This window comes from Diadema antillarum, unplaced genomic scaffold (assembly GCF_040938485.1).
Source record: "Diadema antillarum isolate AM-2024a unplaced genomic scaffold, OU_Dant_1.0 scf00000127, whole genome shotgun sequence".
Taxonomy (NCBI): domain Eukaryota; kingdom Metazoa; phylum Echinodermata; class Echinoidea; order Diadematoida; family Diadematidae; genus Diadema; species Diadema antillarum.
This window is the reverse complement of record NW_027271016.1, coordinates 1,468,116-1,490,663: the sequence shown is the minus strand read 5'-3', so window position 1 is coordinate 1,490,663 and position 22,548 is coordinate 1,468,116. Positions and strand designations below refer to the sequence as shown.

The window sequence follows — 22,548 nt, the reverse complement described above, 5'->3', positions numbered from 1 at the left end:
GACAAATACGATACAGGGGTTAGTATTTGTGCGAAAGCGTCCGCTAGTTTCGTACAGTGCAAGTTCCAAACGGATGCACGTACCAGCAGTGGGTACTAAATTATCGGAATGTATCCACAACGTAAAAACAAACAAACAAACAAAAACAATTAACAGTTAGACTTTTTCACAAAACGTACAGAAAAAAAAAACAGATATCTCTATAAGTTTAAAGGAAGACTGTGCAGCAGATTAGAAAAAAAAAATTAAACTAAACCAAACTAAACAAACCAACTTAGGCAATCCTGGCTATGTAAAGAAGAATTAATTGTGGCTTTCTGCATGCTATTTTTGACATGATAATCATTCACAATTATATCCACGCCACCCTTAAGTTTTAATGATTCGCGTGTCATATCTGATTTGGTCCATGATTTAGCAATGAACCAGGATGTGATACAGTTTTATCTTCTCCCTTTTGCTTTGCTTTTTTTTTTCTCTCTCTCTCTTCTTTTTCTTTTAAAATAAAATGCCCCGAGTTACGTGTCACATCGTGCCAGGTTTTATAAAAGGAAGACCGAAAGTAGTTCCGGCAACAATTACACCCCCCCCCCCCCCCCCCCCTCCACATCGCAAACACACACACACACACACACACACAATGCACACACAAACAAACACACACGCAGAGAAGAGTGGGCGGAAACTCTCCTGTTCGTTCGAAACGAAACATTTGCATATCAAATCGGCAGTGGCTGTCACTCAGGTGATCACGATGTGGCGTTTACGTGACTCGGGGCACCGTTTGAGGTCACGTTATCGACGCAATTGGGCAAAGAGGCAAGCACCCTTGCATTCCCCTGCATTCCCCGTTCGAACACCGCAGATTTTACGTGGGGTACAGCAGTACAATAGAAGAGATACCTTGGCGTCGCACGGATGGACGCACCAGAGCTCTTCAGTTGTCACCGATATGCAAATTGTAAGAAATTTTATGCAAATAAGGACCAGGATTGTTCAGCCCTCTGATGCCACACAACAACTTTTCGCTCGTTTTGCTTTCCCCATGACTTCTAGGCCCTTTGCAACCCCGCATGAAAGCACAGCATTGATGTAACTAGGGTTTGGTCTTCGGGCATTGGTACTGGAGCGCCGAATTTGCGCCACCATTTTATTCGACTGTCGGTACATTTTGTAAATTGTGAACCCATACGCTTCTCTCTCTTGGGGTGAGAGATACTACCACCAAGATGGGGAATGCCTACACGGCGTTGCGAGTGCAGGGGTTGCCTACCTACTACCCCTCAAACAAGACAGCTGTCACTGCAGACGTGCTCGAGATCGGGTTCATCTTCGCCTTCGTCATCGTCTTCTTCTCATTCTTGGTCATCATCCCTGGAATTCGAGGAGTGCAAGTGAGTATTCATGCACATTTTGTCTCTGTCTCGTGAAATAATCCGTATTCATCATATTCTAGTCTACCTCCTATTGGGTCGAAAGTAGAAAAGGAATTGTAAACTTATAGTCTAGACCCTTGAACATTGCATGGCTAAAACGTGTAATCGTTAGATTTAGTTTTACTGACAACATAGATTCAAAGGCAAAGCAAAAAATGGAAGATGGACTGTAAATTATGTCAGAATTCGTAATTGTGTAAGAATTAAAGAAAAACAAACACCAGGGAAAATCGGCTTAAAAGTGCAGTTGTATTACGATGTCTGGTAAACGATATGGCGGAGATTTTTTTCATATTTCAACAGACTGGAAGAGATCAATAAACGATAACGACATCAAAACAACAACATGAACATAACTGAAGGCATGTGTCCCCTCCATTGTGTGTGTGTGGAAGGGGGGGGGGGGGTAGAATTCTTGGTGAGTTGTTCCGCATAACCCCATACATTCATTCCCGTTTGAATGGGGCCTGTTCGTGTTGTCTGCGAGTATGTTTGATGTTTCTAATGTAACTTTGAGGTAAAGTTAGAAACCATACCGTTCCTCTAATATGAGTATGCTGCATTCATCAATAATTGGCAAGCTAAGCTGCATGAAATGGCTGTTAAATTACCAAAATATCTTTAGAAGTTAATGGAAACACTTTGTAGACATATTTACAACGCGATGAATTTATTCAAAGTCTTGACGTATGAAATGAAAATCGAAAGTTCTGATAGGAAGTTTACGACTATGCTCACCGTTGGCACATGACAATCGTCAAGTATGTAAAGTAGTGCTCAAAAATGCAAATATTAGCATCACCGCTGAGAGTCAACTTTCCAGGAAAGTTACATTTGTATAGATGAAAATGCGCATCTGGTACAGCTGGTGATAAGCATGCAAATTAGTTGCATACTTAATCTTCTCTAGGTAAAACATACATATCTGTATATACAATACTAGTATCCAATAATATCATATTTTGTGATTTTGTTACAAAAGTATGTTTAAAACATGGCAAGGGTTCAATGTGTACCCCCTATAAAGTTGATCCTATACGAGTTAAGGTTATGATAACGGTAACAGAGTTGATATACTGTGCGGGCATACTCTTTTCAACTTCCTTTTTGAGGAGACCATAGGGGGTACCGCAATTCAAAGAACAAAAGCCCTATAGGACTTTTGTTCGCTGATACACCACAAGGTGGCCTGTACTTTATTGAAAGAAGAAGAAGAAGAATCGAGGTACATATGGTCTCCTCAAAAGCGTCTTTTCCATTCAACTCATCTCTATATAAGCAGTAAACCTTCTAAACATGCAGAGTTCATATTGAACAGCTTCTTTAAAGTACACATCAACAAAGATAAAATGTAAATTTTTGTATCATTCTCTGAAGTCAGTTTTATTTACCATATGCAGATGAAAAATTAAGCTTTAGTCCTTAAAATAGTTCTGAAATGTGAGCCAGGGAAAGAAACAACCAATGTAAAATTTTGAATCAGTATAATCAATGTTAAAGTTTTGTTAAATATACAAAATTTAAACAATATTTAAAACAAAAATGTTTCTAGACTAAACCTTCTACCGTTATGGTTTATTGAGAAAAATAGTGATATCTCCTTTAGGCCCTATACATTTTACTCTTTATTGCAAAATTTGTACATGATAGGATGTTTTGTAATACAACTGACCTGCACATTATGCATCAAATGTGATATCTTGATTTTTTTTTTTTTAAATCACTCCGGATTGTAAACAGTACCTTTAAGATAAAAATTACTTTACAAAAAATGTATGCATATACAACTGAGGAACAAAGCTTGTAGGATGTGGAGCCACCCTCAAGGGAACTTCAAGCTCAATGTTTGTGTATAACTCCGGGAAAAGGTATCTTTAGAAGAAAAAAGTCCCACAATTATGTCAGCCTCTGTTTCTGTTATTACTGAAGGCAATTTAGCGAAGTTGATATGAATTTAAAAAAGGAAAAATCGGTATTATTTGTATAGAAAAACCGTCATTCCGAGAATCAGTTGTGTGTGTATGTGTTGATATAGGAAGCTGTAGACATACTCGAGAAGTGCCGTTATTTTCAAGGGATCGTCTCAACAAATTGATTAGAAAAATCATCCTCATCCAAAAGTATTGGGCATGTTATATACAGTGTATCTCATCTATGAGGAAATGCGATGAAACGGTTATATTTCCTTTTATATGCCATTTGAGCAGGCCTATAGTGTAGGGTAAGCATAGTTCTTATCCGAAAAAGAGAAGCTGCCACATTATAGACAAACAATCGTTTTGATAGATGTATCATACTGGTTCATCTAGGGCCATTTGGAATTGTATTACATTGATCTATTTGGTTTACAAGTCTGATCGCAACCTGTACTGTGGATCCAAAGCTCTTACATGCCTTCCACCTTTAAGACAAACTGTATGACTCTCGTACATGTTGTGATTGACTGGCGTACGTTTTTACTGAAGTCTGTTTCACTTCTTGTCTTATTGTAAAGAAGACTGAAATACAAATTCCCCGCTGTGAATTCTACAGTAAGCCAAAGTGTGTCTCAAAGCCATAATATTAGGAGTGCAAACACATTAGCAATAGCACAATTAGAGTCTATTTTCATTGAAACCTAGCTCACTTTCACTACGCAGCTTTCTTACACACTGGAATTTACAGATGAAGGTTAAGAATGACTCTACTGCATTGCGCATTGATCTTCCATTGAGAAAATCCACAAGCATTGTACATGTATAGTAAGACGTTGCATCCAGTTTGCTACTCAAAATGACAACACGAAAGACAACCAAGTTTAATTAGCTCTAACTTGGTGCTGCGATTAACGTCATCACTACATTGTCTCACAGCATAGATACGCATTTAATGACTTCAGCCAACATTAAACAGATTCCTTGTATTGTGTCGTATTCATTTTTTTTTCTTCAATAAAGTCCTGATGCATGTACTTTGAAAGCACATTATTCAGCCAACGAGACGGTCGTGATGTCTCGAGATAATATTATGATGGAAGACAAGCGTATAATGTGTCCATCAGTACAGACAAATACGTTAATGCGTCTGTTTTTGTGCATCTGTATTAACGCATTTTACATGCCATTAGCCATCTAGTCCTGCGGGAAAATTTTGCCGCAGAACTCCTAATTTCGTTATTTTAAGATTGGCGACACATATTATTCGGAGGAAGATTAAAGGAGACCTCCAGATTTTAAGACTTTTGCATTCGAACATCTATAAATTGGTTATACTGCATGGGTGCTGTATTTCAGAATATAATATGGTGATTGAGATGAAGAATAATTGAGAATGTTTTAAGAATCCATACCAATACAACAAACAAGGATAATAACATGGCGGCTTTACATAAAAATGCGTGGTTTGGTGCTCAAGGAAGGAGAACAATAGGGAGAAACCATGCATGAATTCTACACAGGTGAAGTTATTAAGCAAATTACAATGTAATGGAATTATGTTGCTACATTTATGTAATATGAGAGCCTCCTATGTCATCATCCTTGTTCGGTGTTTTATGTTTGGGGGTTTTCAGAGTATTGGCTTATCTGCTCATGGACCACAATATATCCCACAAATCTATACTTGGCACAATTAGTCATTGACTATACATGATGCGAAATTGTATTAATTATCTGGAATGTCCCTTTGAATGGAACTGGCCACATTCGTTTCAGGGTTCTGATAATTTTGAAACAAATACCTAATGGTTTTTAATAGGCAAAAAACAAATATACAAACAACAACAACAACAGCAGCAAAACAAAGATAGGGCACAACTGAATGACAAGTTATAATTGTGTTTTATGGAATTCTCTAATAATGACAAGTATAAGAATGACAATTAAAAAAAAAACAAGTTCAGCGACTAATCCTGGAAATGCGGTTTCTGAGACTTTGAAGATTAATATTCATATCACCTTGTGTGATCTTTGATTTGCGCTTCTCCTCAAAACATATTTAAAGATGCGATGTTTCTATCGGATGAACAAGTTCCCCACACTTGGCGCCTTATGGTGCATTCAACAACAGATCTTTTCCGCCTGTGCGGTCAAAGTAGTACAAAATGTGTCGAAAGATTATCCTGGTTATTCTCCGAGTCTTGGCCGTTAAAATGTGGCATTGTTTCACTCTATCGGAAGAAAGCCTAATTTCTTTTAATCATTCCGTGATGATTTTTTTTTTTTTACCCACAACGCGGCATGACTGCTCTTGATTGTTGTTTTCACATGCGATACGCACGCCAACGAAAACAAGAACACGCACGGAAGACTGGGGAAATTAGGGGACTTGTTATTACACACACAGTGAAAACAAATTCACAGTCGTTACTTGTTTCTTAGAAGTAGAAGTAACACGCTTTAATGACGTATCGAATTAAACAATGAACGAAAGTGTGTGGCTTACTATTTAAAGAATATAGGTTAAACACATGCTAGAGAGAGAGAGAGAGAGAGAGAGAAAGATTTTTTTTTTCTGTGTGCGTCATAAAACCTCCACTCCAAAATATGAACCGCCATGATTTAACTCACTTCCACATTATTCGGATTTCATATTCATATTTGAGAACGTGCACATCAAATTTCGACAGTGTTGAATGCCGACTTTTGTGTCTTGCTTTGAAAAAAAAAGGTTACATCCGAGGTTGATATATAATTATAATACACCAACGGTACATTAACCGGATCTTTGGTGTCAAAATAATACTGCGTGTTACTAATTACGGAACAAGTGGACAAATGCGGAGGAGATTTTCTCCGACCTTAAAGATCAAAGACATTTCATCCGTTTGGCACATGATGTAAGCTGAACAACCAGGGGGTGTTTCATAATGCTGTTCGTAAAGTTACGAACGACTTCAGAACGACTGATGATCAGTTCTTGTGCTGAATCATGGAAATTCTAATAAGTATAGCACATCCGAAATGATCATCAGTCGTTCTTAAGTGGTTCGTAACTTTACGAACAGCTCTATGAAACAGGGCTCTGGGGGCATGTCATGAAGGAACTTGTCGGATAAAATGTCCGACAAGTCAATTATATCCGACAAGTTCAGAGAAATCAGACTAAAGAATTTCTCAAAACTTGTCGGATATAATTGACTTGTCAGATATTTTATCCGACAAGTTCCTTCATGAAATGCCCCCAGGTCTTGTCGACCTTTGCCGCGTGACGTTTGTCTCCTAGAAGGTATATCTCATTTACCATCAATGACCCTTTTGTCAGCTTGGTAAAGAGTTGGTATAACCTTTTGTGCAATATTAGTTGAGAGAATGATCCCAGAGGAAACGATTGTAACAGTTTTATCAAAATCGAAGTCCAGTTGTAAAATTTGTTTTACTCAAACAACAATCACACAAATCTGGAATAAGAGAGAAATAATAACTCCTTTTTGTAGCTTTAAAAGGATTAAACTTCATTCGTATCACCTGATACTGTCATTCCATCTTTCTTCAAATCAAGCACCATATCACACTGTAGTTTGATATCAGTGAAGTGAGGCCGATAGGGTTGCATGGGAAATGAGATGGTTGAAAATAAGAAATCAGTTTGCTCTATCGGCGTTGCTTTCGATTCGAACCTATTTCACAATTACCGTCCAAATATTTCGAAATATTTTCGAGAATAGTAAAAACCAGCAACCTCAAACTGTCGATCATTGGAAAGGAGGGAAATTCATACCATGTAAGTAGCACGTAAAATAACTTGTGTAATATTATAATAGCCTGAGTAAGAAGAAAGCTTCCGCGATGAAAGGCAACTGCCGGGTTAAAAAAAAAATAAATCTTAGGATGGTATAGAGTGGAATCATGCAGGATCGGTGTGAATTTCAAATACTCTCGAGAACGCGTGTTTTTGTATCTGAGTCAGATAACACTACAACTTAAGTGGACAGAACAAAAGTTAATTGTTTTCCCGCCAAGCGTAATAGCTAAACCAAGTTCGAATGTAAACTGAGGCAAGGTGTATTTGTGAAATATAAGACCGTTAAGTATCAAATTACTTTAGAAAAAGAAAAAAAAAACAAAGAGGAACGTAAGATGAGAAGATCACAAAGATGTTTCTGAAGCAGATTGATATATTTTGTTTTAACCCGTTAACTACGAGATTATACGAGAAATATTCAAGGACTATTTACAGTGCTGACCCGTTGAAAATTGTTTGCAGATAATTATGACCTTCTGATGGTATAATGTTATGAGATATTACTGAACTGATGAATTGTCCAAATATCTTAAGTTTGTGGTGATCCAAGAAAATTAGTGAAATATCTGTCTTTAAGCAACCAACGTTTTCCTTCTTCTCTTAGAATTGACAGAAAATTTAATCATTGATATTTCTATTTCATTTAACACTAAATGAAACCTCAAAGTATATCTCTTTGATGCGGACGGGATGGGAACCCTCCTGCTATTAACACCAACAACGTATGAGTGAACATCATATCGAACACAATTCTGAAACTTATAGGTAACTGAATGCGTGCTCATTTCCTCGTTGCAAAAGGGGTGCCTAAACTTGGCATCGAAACTATGGTCTCGAAAAGAAAAGAAAAGAAAAGAAAATGAAACTAAGACGTGGCATGCATAAAGATGCGACTCCATTCTTAAGCACAAGATTAAGTGTTGTGGCAGTAGTAGACTCCCTGTTAAGAAAAGTGTTCAAATTGCATATAGAACAACCTTTGATTAAAAAGGTTTTTAATTTTCGCGTGTGACATCGGTGTGAACACACACCGAGACTTAAACCATAAAAAGAAAAAATAAGAGTGCCAAAAATGATCACATCTTCCCACTGCTATTGTTGCAACCAACTCTCTAGTGTCCAGGTTGGACACTATTTGTTCTCTTCCCTGGGTTGTTGTTTTCCATCATAGAAAGATTGCTCCGAAAATGGCCCATAATAACAACAAATGGTCCATGCAAACTGGATTATGGGTGTTGCGATGCTTTAGGCATGTGGATGGAATAGAACATGATTAGCGTTAGCAGTGTATGATGTGAATCTTTCCTTTTTTTTTTATTCAGTTCGGAAGCTTGTAAAAACCATGTCTTTGCCTACATTTCCCTGCTGCTTTCCTTTATCTGCTTACAATAATGGTTTTTAAGTGTTTTGACTGTAATCAAGCGTTTGTTTGCATGATACTTACACGATGTCGGTTTTCTTAATTTGTTTTCATTTTCAGAGATGCTACAGTCTCATCAGAATCACCATAAGTCTGTTCATCGGAGCTGGAATCATGTGTAAGTTTTCTTGCTTGTAAGGTGGTAGTATTCACTAAACTTTGATTATTACTTTGTCAAAAGTTTTCAAAGTGCTAATTGTTATTAGTTTACTCATTCATGTCAATATTCAAATAAGTATTTCAATTAAAATTAGAATTACATCTAGAATTTAAAGCAAACTTCGAGGAAATTCATTAATTTTCATTTCGGTGCAAACCGATCATCTGAACGAAACAACCGCACAGACGGAATTGAATCTAATATGTGTTTACATCCAGAGATATCGTTGACCCGTATTGGAAGCAGACATGATGGTTATGGCCAAGATGCAGAAAATAGGGTAAAAATAAAAATGAAACTGGCGTATTTTTAGACTCCTAAGTATCCTATACGTTTGCGATTAAGCAGGGGGTGGGGAAGAACATTGCACATGTATTCCTCGTGAGTTCTTCCCATTTTCTCTGAAAGAGTACATGTAGTTGTACACTAAGAAAAACAGGTTCAACGTTCACCTTTTTGCCGCACTGGAAGCACCTTTACAGGTGCAAATTTTGCACCTTTCAGACCAGAAAGGTGCAAAGTTGCACCTTTGAGGGTGCTAACTGGTCTGAGAGGTGCAGTCGCACCCGAAAAGATAGTGTGACACTGGTAAAGTAGTACAGTTGAACCTCATAATCAAAACTTTTAATCCATATAGGATCGCTTCTGTCCCAAATGCCGTCGACACTTTATACACCGTACAATTGCAGATGATGACAAGATACATAACAAGGAAGAGCTGTGTAGTATTGTCGTATTGACTAATTAAGCTAGTCTTTCTAACCAGCCTCCAATGTTTTACGAATGGCCGAAGCTGCACATAGTGGTTCTCTATCAGAAGACGTTTGGCAAGTTGATATGATGTTTTCCTTGGAACTTAAAATGTAACACACACACACACACACACACACACACACACACACACACATACATACTGTACACGCACACAGAATATGAAAATAAGTTTCGAATAAAGATTGTTTTTTGTTATTTGACAATACACTGTTTTGCTTGTGATTGTGCACTTTGTAATTGAATATTTTGGCATTGTCGGACGCTTCTGAGCTCCTCTCGCAAAATGCACGTATCTCTCTTGCCGAATTGACCTCGCCGAGAACTCGGATAACTACCCGGAAGAAATCTTGTCGCATGTCTATTAGGGATTCTGGCAGTCATTACTCAAGTACTTGAAGTCTGCAAGAGACGAACTTCACTCATGTTAACAGGAACTGATTTTAATAAGATAGTATACACAACAATGCCTTAACTGGGTATATTGTGGATGAGGGTCACACAGTTTAAAACATTAAATGGAATGTCATCTTATGATGAACTCTATTTCATTTTTTACATTATTATTTCAGTACTATTAAAAAGCACTATCAGGCGCAGGGCTGACAGTTTCAATTAGTCAATCGGTCCATAATGCATGAAACAACGTAGTGGTCATGATAAGATGTAAGGTTGGGTTGTCCTTGAATTGTGTGTTAGCAAATTGCGTACGTGCGGGAGTAAAAAAAAAATAAGAGAGAAGCGCTAGTGAAATGTATGCTTGTTTTTAAAGCATGTTATTTAGTGTTACGTACAATTGTATATCCACACATCACGTGGTATATGATAGAGGTGCATTCAATATCCTTACACCACACATATTTTAGTGTTTGTGTTAGCTACAGCAAGGACAGTTTTGGAGCAGCAACTTTTATTATTTGAGCAACAGTACAACATGTAGTATCGTTTTGATCTCAACAGCGTTTGTGGTTTGCAAGGCTTGACTGTCGCGATCTGTTTCTACATGTTCATCTGTTGCCATCAATATAATACAAGGATCTATTTCGATGTTTGTTATCGGTATTTTGATAAATTATCTGTTTGTAGTTGAAGGAGAAAATAATAGTTTCGCTGATAAAATGACAATGATGATGATAATGTTAATGATGATAATAATGGTTATAATGATAATGATAATGATAATAATAATAATAATAATAATAATGATGATGATAATAATGATAATAATAATAATGATAATAATAATAATAATGATAATAATAATAATAATGATAATAATAATAATAATGATAATAATAATAATAATAACAATAAGAGTAAAGGCCCTACAATAAGTGCAAGTATATTCAATTTTCGTCGTTCTGTTTGGAAAAGTGCGTCAACTCGAGCCACCACATTCATTCCAAGTCCCATGCAGCCTGTAAATAACCATAGTACAGAAGTCTGGTAGTAAGATGATGCCCATATAACAATGCCCCTTGGTAACTTTTGTCCTTCGCCAACAGTGTCCCTGTGGGGCCAGGAGTGGGAAAAGGCCGAACTGCACGACGTCACCACCTTTTACAAGGCCTTCTCGACCGAGGAAATCGAGCACGCCGACATCGAGGTCAAGATCGGACTCAACAGCGTCAACATCACTCTCAGAGGTGAACGTCAGCCCATCAGGGGCGTCAGTAGAGAGAGAGGGGGGGAGGTAGGGAGAGAATGTTATCAGAGAGGGATGAGAGAAAGCAGCAACAATTTCGATACTTTAAGGTTCTGTTCAAGTTCAGCATGCCACGTTTTGCATGTTAATCAATCGATTAATCAATCTCAATCAATCACTGACTCACTCAATCACTAAATCAATCAATCAACCAATCAACCAATCGATCGATCGATCGATCGATCGATCAATCAATCAATCAATCAAGCAATCAATCAATCAATCAATCAATCAAGCAATCAATCAATCAATCAGTCAATCAGTCAATCAATCTATCTATCTATCAATCAATAAACCAATAAGATCTTATTCAGTATATTCAAATCCAGTTTAATCAATCAGTTGAACATCCTTCAATCGATTTATCAGACGGGCCTCACTCATGTAATCAAATCTCTCAATCAGTCAATAGTTGGTCCAATCCCGTCCAATCGATCACTCAATCAAGTAATTTTATTCAGTTGTAATCCAGTTCCAATGCAATCAGTCACACGCCAAAACATGTGGATAGAAAGAAAAATGTATAATTGTATATCTGGATAGCTAGCTCTCATATTTCAACACTTTCAGATAAGATATCCAGATGAGAACGCCCCCTTCAATACAAAAGAAGAAAACGTCACACACACACGCATACACGAACACGCACACAAATCAAGCAAAAACATAACAAAAAAGCAAAACAAAAGAAAAACGTCAATTGCATGGGGTGGTAATATTCCCAGAAAATATGTATTTAATGAAATGTTTGTAACCTTTCCCCCCCCCCCCCTTTCCCCCTTTGTATCGCAACAGCTCCAGACGGCATCCTCAAAGAGTATCCGGACGAAATAATCAACTACAATGAACGCTTCAATTTCTACGGAGGCCAGGGACGAAATGGCTTTGGACGATTCTGTAAGCTATTATGTTTATTTTGATGATGATGATGATGATGATGATGACAGAATAGTGATGATGATAATAATAATGAAATTAGTGTTGATGATAGTAGATTGTAGTAGTTGTAGTAGTAGTAGTAGTTGTGATAGTAGTAGTAGTAGTAACAGTAGAATAGTAGTACATGTAGAAGTAAGAGTAATAGAAGCAGCAGCAGCAGTAGTAGTAGTAGTAGCAATAATGATAATAGCAGCAGTAGTAGTTGTTGTAGTTGAATCCTCATCATCCCATACTAAATTCACAGTAGGCCTATACGTATCACATTGTATGATTACATTGATATTATGAATAGCGAGATGTTGTTCTCCTTCACCAACCAGTCTTTTGGACGCGGATTGTTGTTTTTTAAATGTACTTCTCTAGGAACAAGGACTGCGGGTTTCATGATTCCCTGGGTGCAATTATCCCATAAAATTAATTTCTAGACATTACTTTGATCCACTCTGCTTTTCTCACATTCGGACGGCAGCGGGTCGAATCAACCGTGAGTTCCGGGAAGCTCAGTGGTCAGGGAAACCGTATCCGGTTCTGTGGATAGCCGAGTATTTCACTCTGGACGGTGAGGATATCCGATGGGGACGTTCGTACCGCATGGCCGGCTTCTATTCCTACATCATGGTCTGGTAAGTAGCCTCGGGGTCGCAATTTCATTGAAAATAATGACTCTTATGCATATTTGCTATGATCGCAAAAGTAGACAAACATTCCAAATTCAACTCTTTTTTTTTTCAGATTGAAGAGAAGGCATTAAGAATAAACTCCCAATTTAAAGCGTTACAGACATGCTCCTTTTTTTAAAAACCTCCTTATAGTTCTGTCATCTCTGTAACGATGCCTCTGACAAAAAAAAAAAGAATCGATGCCTCTGACATTAAAAAAGAATCGATAACCTTGTAAATAAAACAAAACAAATCGTAACTTTTACTCGGTATCATACCGAGTTCCCAACTTTGCTGGTGAAATTTGTTAGCATCCCCTTCACCACTGTGGGCACTCATTCATTTCACCCCCCCCCCCCCCCCATTTTCTTTTCCCACATAGGTTGGCGTTTCCGCTGTGGGTCCTGGCCAACATCCTACTATTCATGGTGATTCGGAACGGCGCCTATTTCCTCATCCTCACCGGGGGCAGTCTGCTAACTGCCAACGTCCTCTATGCCTCCATCCGCTACGGCTCCGAACTCTTTATACCCTTCTCCGACGAACACATCCTCCGCTTCCACAAGGGACCGACTTTCTGGCTTTGCCTCGTATCGGGTAAGACTGCCCCCCCCCCCCCCCCCACACCTCCCCTCCAAAAGGGAAAAAACGAAGAAATGCCCGACACCACAACATAATCACCATGAGGAGCTAGTATTTTTACATCTTATGCTCCCCGTCCGTACCCGCCACATAGACGTAAACGCTCACACAGTCACGAACACTGTCATCATCATAAAAGAAATCCGTGTACAGTTGAATATAATGATAATGATAATACATTAATAATGAAAATAATAGATTCTTAAGAAAAAAAATGCAATTAATGATTACATCACTTTATTCTGCGTTTAATCTTTATTCCATATTAATCTTATCAGTAGGGATCGTATGTTTGGTCTCTTCCACACGACACCTCCGTGGTCTTTTCAAAGAGTAGAGTTCGTGTGTATAACAATAATGATCTATAAGTATAACAACTACTATTGGTTTGATTACGATTGTCATTTTCTCAGGCCTCGTCTCGGTCATAAGCGGTTTCATCGTGCTCGTCATGGACTACCTGTACCCACTGGAGATCGCCACCTTCTTCAACGTCGACCCCCTGCAGGACTTCGAGGAGACCTTCATGCTCGATCCCGGCCAGGGTGTGGACGGCGAGCATCTGACGAGCGGCAAGGCTAACGGCGATGGTGGAGAGGTGAGTGCTTCGTTTTTCGACCTACTCTAGATAGCAGTTGTGGGCTATATACATATATATTTTTTATTGTGTCTATTTCTCTCCCTCACTCTCTTTCTCTTTCTCTTTGTTACCCTTGATGTTAATCCACGATCCCTGTAGACAGCACCTTTTGATGGAATTCTACGGCCATAGTGTCAGATAATAACGGAAGTTTCAAAACAAAATGACAATCTTTTTTAATGATAAGACATTTATACTGATAGTATAGTGTAAGTAGGATGGTTTTCAAAAGGGTATGACAGGCATGGTACATGGTAACTGTCTTATGTCAATTTAAAGTACCTGTGAGTGGAGGGTAAGCTCCCATGACTAAGTATGAAAATGTGAGAGTAAAAGCCGGAGCGAGTCATGTGTAACAGCGAAAAAAAAAAATATGAAGAAGTAAGGAAGTGCGTCATGGGATATCATAGACCAGGCGTGGTTCATTGCCAAGATCTCCTATAACATGTGTACCTGAAGTGACGGCTTGCCGTATCGTCGGTGAAAATGGTCAAAATGACGCCACATCATTAAATATTAACCAGAAAGAGCAGCCGTGTAACCACATTCCCGGTTTCACTTCCAAGTATATCGTTATTCAAAGATGATACCAGTATAGGACAATGAAGTCAAAACAGCGACAGGTGTAAATTGACATGCCTTTTACCACACCTTTGGCTAAGAATCCTCCGTTTTGGTTTTGGCGGGGTTAAGGAACTATATAGGCCTAAGTCAAGTACCCAGACAGTATTTCCGTGTACGGCACACGGAAACTTGTGTTATAACACAGATTTGCCCGAGACGATAACAACTATCTGACTATTATGTAAAATTATAGAATAGTGCATGTTGTTATCAAGACATATTGGGATGTACAACAATACGTAGCAAAAAGTGTGTTTCCGTAGAATAGAGTGTGTCAGATGTAGAACTTGAAGTTGTAGACATAAGATTTGTTGATTCGGAGCCTATAGCTTTTACTAGTTCTCTGTCTCGCACAGTCTAACATTCTGACCTGCTTTTTGTCCGTTTTCTATATCTTTTATTCATCATCTCCCACTGGAAATCAATATATGCTTTCGTCTTTCTGTCTGTCGGTCTGTCTTTCTGGATGTCTGTTCGTCTTTGGTAAAAACTAACAACAATCGGAATATGTGTTTGGGGAATTCCCACACCATCTGCACCCCAACCCCACCAAAAAACAAACAACAACTGCTACTACTACTACTACTACTTCTACCACTACTACAACTACAACTCCCTGCGAGCACAGCCTGCCCCGGCTGCACCGGCGCAGCCCAAGGGCCGGTTCGAGTACCGGTCGCGGTTCCAGTCTCGCTTCGCCAAGTCGAGACGGAGACCGCGGGAATCCAAGCGATTCAACTCGGCGATCCAGGGCTCCACAGTGGAGGAAGAGGAGGAGGAGGCGTCGGCGTCGGCTACAGGAGCAGCGGCTGAGGCAGCAGCACCCGAGTATGTTTGGACGCTGCCCCTCTCTTATCCGCACTATATAAGGGACAGCGGGCCCATTCCCATTGTCGGCGGTTTGAACCATGCATGCACCAACTACTAGTATACACTCACCAACCATACACCAGGGGTTATAAAACCCTCACATAAAGAACACCATCCTCGCCCTGCTTCGAAGTTTTGTTTCGCTGTGTTTAGGTTTTATTTTCTTTTTCTGCTTCGCATGTTCTCCACACTTATTTCCTTCTCACCCCGTCTCATCTGATATTAATGGCATGTTGAACATCTTTGTTGTTACTCAAGCTGTATTCTCAAAACCCGAGCTCAATAATCAGGGTTTCATGAGCGTTGTATAATTATTTTGTTCAGAGGTGATTCTGTGTGCCTGTGTGTGTGCATGTGTTTTATTGGCGCTATCAAATACAATGTATTTGAATAACTGCTTGCATGTTCTTAGATTTTGATTATGATACACAACATTTGCAATATTCATTTTCCCTATACACCTATTTTCATAGTACACAAACCTGGTTGATAAGGCGAAAATACATGCACATTATACGTACATACATGTACGTACACACACCCATATTTCACGGTCACTTTTTCACTTACAATCGTGAAATGAATTTCTGTTTTTAATGGGAATCGGACGTTGCTGTAGTTTCGACTGTAAGAACTCATAAAAGCTTGTTTTGTGTCCTGTGTTTTGTTTTATTTTTGTTTTCATGAGAAAGGAGTCCTGTGAAACTGAATAGTTTCATACCTTGGGCTGCATGATGAATTGTATGATATTAATCCCAATACACTGCATGGAAAGAGTTGTGAAGTTTACATCACATTATTTCATTAGACCAACACATTTTTACATGTCTTGTTGCTGGATGTAAGTAGCCATACATTAAGTTGTTTCCTGTTGATCAAAGTAGAGTCCTTCTAGCGTGTGCTAACTAAAATGAATTTAATGACTATATACCCTGTATATGACAACGGCAATATTTCACCTTTCAAAGACTGATTGATAAAGCTCTGGGACCCGTTTCATGCAAGAAGTTAGCTAGTTTTGTTAGTTTGCAATGCCGGAAAAAAATTGCTACGGAAACAACCAGGAAGCAATCAATAGGGTTTGAGTTTTTGTTTTTGTTTCGTTTTGTTTACTTTTATTTTTGTTTTTGCAACTATGTTTATTGCACCGTACGGTGATGCTAAACACCTTTGTGAAAAGACAAGCCTTAATATCACAGCAACACGTGTGTGACAAAGTCTGTATCACAGGGAAGTAATTCATCAATGGAGAACCATCAGCCTATTAACATCTACATGCATGTTTATTTTTCATTCAAAGTATTAACAAGGTAAAAAAACCCCAAAAATCTATATTCCGTAAGAATGATGCACCAAGGGGAGATGTAAATGAATGAAAAAGAGAAAGATATGAATAAAAAAGAAGTGTTTTGGATCATAGTTGAAAGACGGTGAGACTGTATTATAGCCATGTTTCCGTATCCAACTTCTGTTGTCATATTGGTCATATTATTCTCCTCATCCGACCACTTCAACATAACTCTAAAAAGATATCAAGTGTTAATGTTAATTGAGTGCACATAGAAATGAATTTGTTTTATAGTGTTTTGCTCCTCACCGTTTCAAATTATGGTGTATTCATAAAGTCGCCCATTTATTGATTATGTTGTATTTGCTGTGTTGCGGACTTACAAATAGAAGAGAAATATGGACAAATTTTCAGATGATGATAAGAACCTCCGGGGTTGAAAACATTACATTCACATGGTATCGTGGTGACAAGAATCATTTTTGTTTATGTCCTTCACATGTTTATATATATGACTCGATATTGTTGTGACCCTTTGAACTTTTTGCTCTTGACCTCGCTGTACAGATCGTCTGGTCCTACCAGTCCAAGCATAAAAGATCTCGAAAAACACACCGACGGCATTCCGCTGGAAAGGCTGGACGCTACTCCAAGCGAGCCGACAACGGACATATGAACGAGGGCTTGGAGATGGAACCAACGGACTCTGGCACGGCAACGAGCAGCGAGGCGAACGGAAGACCGAAGAGCGAAGCCGCCCTCTCTCTCGGCGCCGAGTTGGACCAGGAACCGCAATTGGAAATCAGTGCTGAACAGTAGACATCGTCAAACACAAAAACAAAACTGAGAAATATGAACATTACGCAAGTGTGGCACAATTTTCAGTAGATAACAACAGGGAATGGTAGCCCTCATTTTACTTACATACAAGGGTCTGACACAAGAATGACTGTAGCTCTGACCGTGTCCTAATGCAAACATGGCGCAAAATAAATCACATTCCAATCAGTGCTATGAACAGAATACTACAGTTACTTATGCACAAGTCAACATTGGATAAATTAAATTAGTTGGAGTAGATATCAAAATAAAAAAAGGAAAAGGTGTGTTATTTCCCTTTGAAAGCTCAAATTTGCATACGAGGAAAGTTCTACTACAGTACAACTAGTCCTGGTGACATTACAAATAAAAAACGGACCTTTTTATGGGATTTTGAGCACTCACCTGTAAAAAGAAAAAAAAAATCTTTTGTGTAAAATAAACGTTTGAATTTCTCTCTGTCACTTTATATTGTTTTTCACATTGGTCAAAGTTTTTGCACAAATAGCAACAAAAAGAAAACATATAAAACTGAATAATGTAGGTATGCAAAATGGGGGTTACCATTCAAGACTCTGATGTACATAATATGAAAAGAACTCAAATAATGATAATAACTTCATTGGTATATTTGTCATGTATAAATTTTTATGTAAGAGAGAAAGGATGCATAAACATATTGAGGTACTTTGGTTGTAAATATACATAGTAGTAGTATTTAAGTTTTGGAGAGAACAGGAAAACTTATCAGCAATAGCATTTTTATTGAATTTATTCACACACATTTACCCAAGCCTATATAATTGGCAGAATACTATTGTTAGTTACACAAGACAATTTCCCACAGTTTTTTATACTAATGCATAATTAAAAGAAAAAAGATATGTACCTTTAAATACGTGCCTGCCATTTTAATAATGGATATATATTTTTCTACTTGTAGTGTCTGTCTGAGATGTGTTGTTAAGTCATATTCTTGAAAGTCTTAAATGTGGTATAGCATGAGAGAATGAGTAACAGCGCTAGAAAGAAATCTTGGAAATAACTTTTATCTTGTTCCTGTGTGTGAAAGAGTTTCAAGAGAAAAAAAAAATCTGTTGGAATGTGTCTATTTGTTTAATGATAAAGGTGTTTTAAGTGAAAAGCTGATGTCTGCATCTTAAGCATAGGTGCCATGGGTGCCACTGTCTACATACAAAGATCTCAAAGCATATAGCTACTCTATGTGTAATTTCTATCATAGTACAGACTTTTAAATTGTCTCGCAAGCTGCGGTCACACTGGCAAACGATTGCAAAGTTTAAGATCGAGAAATCTTCGCAATATTTTGCCCATGTGACGGCGGCTTCAGTGTATTTTTACAACGGGAATTTATCAATAAATGGTTGTTTGAAACATCAAAACAAAAGTTTCTCTCATTTTGTCTATTTCATACTAGAAAATATCATGGGTAGACAGAAATGTACACTTGAATATAGATGGTAACCCAAACATGTATGTTTATACAAATATCCAGAATCATTAATAAAAAACCCCCCAGAAAATCAAATAGTGTATTCCCATTAAGAGAGCACTGTGATGAACCAGTATACAACTTGAACAACCATGCTTGCGAAACACCATGCTTTTGGATCTTTATCTACATGAACACAGATATGCACTTTAAAGCATGGTTCATGTACTTTGTTAATTTTGAGAAATATCTTTAAAGATGCATATTATGAAAACACTATTGGTGTAACATACAATATGAGATTGTTGACAAAAATGTTACTTCCACACGCGCTGCATTGAATTCTTCTGTGTGGCCGCTTTTGAAATTGAAGGAAATTTGCAGCAGTGAGACAAGACATTCCAAACTTAGTAGTCCAGCCTTGTAAGGAGAGAGTACCCCACATTTTTCTATTTGATTTATTTATTTTTTTATTTAAGTGAAGTCTGAGACCAGAAACAAAGATTTCTTGCAAAATTGGAAAAGAAATGAAATCGTGATCGAGTTCTAAATATTTCATAGAACAGTAATAAATGACTTAATCACATCTGCAAATCAGATGACATGTTATTACATCTTTACTCTTGCATTGGTAAGTGGATATACGCTATGTATACGTATGTGTGTGCATACATTATATATCTATATTTATATACACACACACATATATATATATATATATATATATATATATATATATATTACATAAACAATGGATACATATATTAAGATTTGCATACACACACACACACACACACACACACACACACACATATATATATATTATATATATATATAAGAAGAGTTTGTTCGCAAAAACCGATGTCAATTTTTGAAGATTTTGAAGCACGGTATCTGTCATAAAGTACAAAATAATACCTTTTAAATGATATATTGGTCACAACATATAAAGGTACATTTTTGAAGTTATGGTCAAAAGAAGCAAAAATGTTCTTATTACTCTCTATATTTTTCTTGACTTTTAATCCCAAATATCTCCATTTGGCAAATATGGACTTATCGGTTTTTGCGAACAAACTCTTCATATATATATATATAATATATAATATACACCAACTTTTTTGTATGGTGGCCTGAAATAAAAGGTTACATAATCCATTTTGAATCTCAAGTGCCCGATCAAGTCACCAAAAGATGGCCTTTTGGGAAATTTGGTGGCCTAACACCAATTTTTACTAACCCTGGGACACTGCTAATGTTGAGCCATGCATATATTGCATGTTTAGGTGGTTACAATGATGCAGAAACTACATGTATGCCCCCCCCCCCCCAAAAAAAAAAAAAAAAAAACCCAACAACAAACAACAACAACAACAAACAAGCAAAACAGTTGTTCGCTAAAAGACTTGGTGTGAAACATACAAACTTTTCTGGGATTCATATTAACAAAATAAGTCGGTAATGAGTCGTGTATATGCCAACAAGAGACATTGTAAGCAATGATTTCCTCTGTTAAACTTCCCGATGAGACCCTCTTAGTTGCACAACTTACCAATTGTGTGATGGGACCACTTATCTACTGTTGGGTAAGATATTTTCACGGCATGAAGTTTTCACGAATTGGAGTTGACGGCCTTTTTCGCCGCATGAAATCTTTGCAAACTGTCACTGGCTCTCAATGCATATAGTGTGGACAAGAACTTTCCTGTACATTTTAATTTTGCAAATCTTGGCTCTCGCGAAATTCTTGAAATTAAAATGTATGCGAACATTCGTTTTAAAGTATTTGATTTTACTTTATTAACACATCAATGTGCGCAAAGAGTGGGGGGTCCCCCTCACATTTGCATGATAAAGATCGGTGGAGGGATTCTTAAATGAGATCCATGTTTATCTGAATGACACACTCTCTCACTGATAATGAAATGAGGTAACAGTCCAATACCACAATAATTTTACTTTGTCCCTTTTATTCAAGGAATTTTAGTAAATAAAAGTACAGCAAATCCATTGTGACAAAGTTCAGTAAGCCATCACTGGCCATCCACTGGCCAGGTCATGACCAAGGTCACCTTTCACACATCTTGCTTAAATCTAAAATACTCTTTATCCATCAAGACACATTCATCAGTAACCAAGTACAGCTTTTTTTTTCTTTTTTTTTCATTCTTATCCAGATAATAAACAAAGTTATATCTCATAGTATGTCCTCATTAGTCTATTCATGTCATAAAACACATTTATATTGTGCCATCAATGAACGAAAAAAAAAATGAACCTAAAAATGTTCCACTTTCAAAATATGCATATTAGCACCATACAGGGATATGATGTAAATGAAGATGATACAATGAGAAGGCTAATCACACAAAGTACAACTATTTACTCAAAATCAAAAGGAAAACTTAGCCTGCTTTTTAATCAGATTGCATCAATTGGAGTGATCAGGTGGAATTTCAAGTGTGAAATGCCCTATAGATGTTGTATGGTTTGCATCACACTAGCTAGCACAAGCTGAGAGAAAACTTGCTAATGACAAAAGATTTCAAGCCACACAAACTTCTGTTGATCTGTAAACCTGCGAGAATGCATTGGGATGTGAACTCAACAACGCAAAGACTAGAGATGGAAGGAGCTATCATTACAGGCGTGGCTTGCTTCTGAGTGCCATAAACATACATGTAGTCCTGCACATTCAAATAGAAAAATAGGATGGCCTGTACCGAATGCACATAGTGATGACACCTCACTCATCTATGGCATCTTCCAAACTCGCCCGTGTGCTGGGAGAATTTGGAAGGTGGTCATTCTCAAAATGTAAAACATTCATCCATGTAGCGCAATTCATTTACATTTCCAGGATCATAATCATAACACTTGCTACTAAACTACATGCAGGCTTACCAGGAGAACCAGTAGGGGTACTACAATCAATTCAACAACTATTACATGAAATAATAACATCTGTAGCAAAACCAATATCAAAGCAAAGCCATCCAGTCTTTGCCGGTAATTGTACACTTTCTTTATAAACGAGGCACATTTTCATATTTTGAAAATAATCATGAAATTACTTAACATCTGAGATATGATTTTTATATACACAATCTACACAAAAAGAGAGAAAAAAATATGGTTTCAAAACAGTACTTATAGCATAAGTGCCCCATATATATTTATATATGAAGGCCTGTATTTTCAAGCCAACCACTGTTAACCTGGTCAATCTAGACTTGGGGGAATCATGGGCCATTTTGCCATTAACCTTCTGTAGACTACACACTATCCAAATGCCCCTAATGTTGTGCACAAGCACAATATTGACAGTAAACACAGGATTTTTTCCAATGCCCCAAATTTCCCTTGGCTGTCACAGGAACCCCTGTGATCTGCAGCGCAGG

At 37.7% G+C, this 22,548-nt stretch overlaps 1 protein-coding gene across 1 annotated transcript; it reads left to right on the top strand.

Annotated features, from left to right (window-relative positions):
- Nucleotides 1–844: 844 nt before the first annotated feature.
- LOC139720351 (dual oxidase maturation factor 1-like) lies at nt 845–19,102 on the top strand. The gene is made up of 9 exons (XM_071631718.1): nt 845–1,394; nt 8,638–8,695; nt 11,014–11,154; nt 12,009–12,110; nt 12,622–12,775; nt 13,194–13,408; nt 13,867–14,051; nt 15,346–15,545; nt 17,443–19,102. Exons 1-9 carry the CDS (start codon nt 1,230–1,232, stop codon nt 17,549–17,551), a joined length of 1,329 nt encoding a protein of 442 aa, XP_071487819.1. The 5' UTR covers nt 845–1,229; the 3' UTR covers nt 17,552–19,102.
- The last annotated feature ends 3,446 nt before the right edge of the window (nt 19,103–22,548 follow it).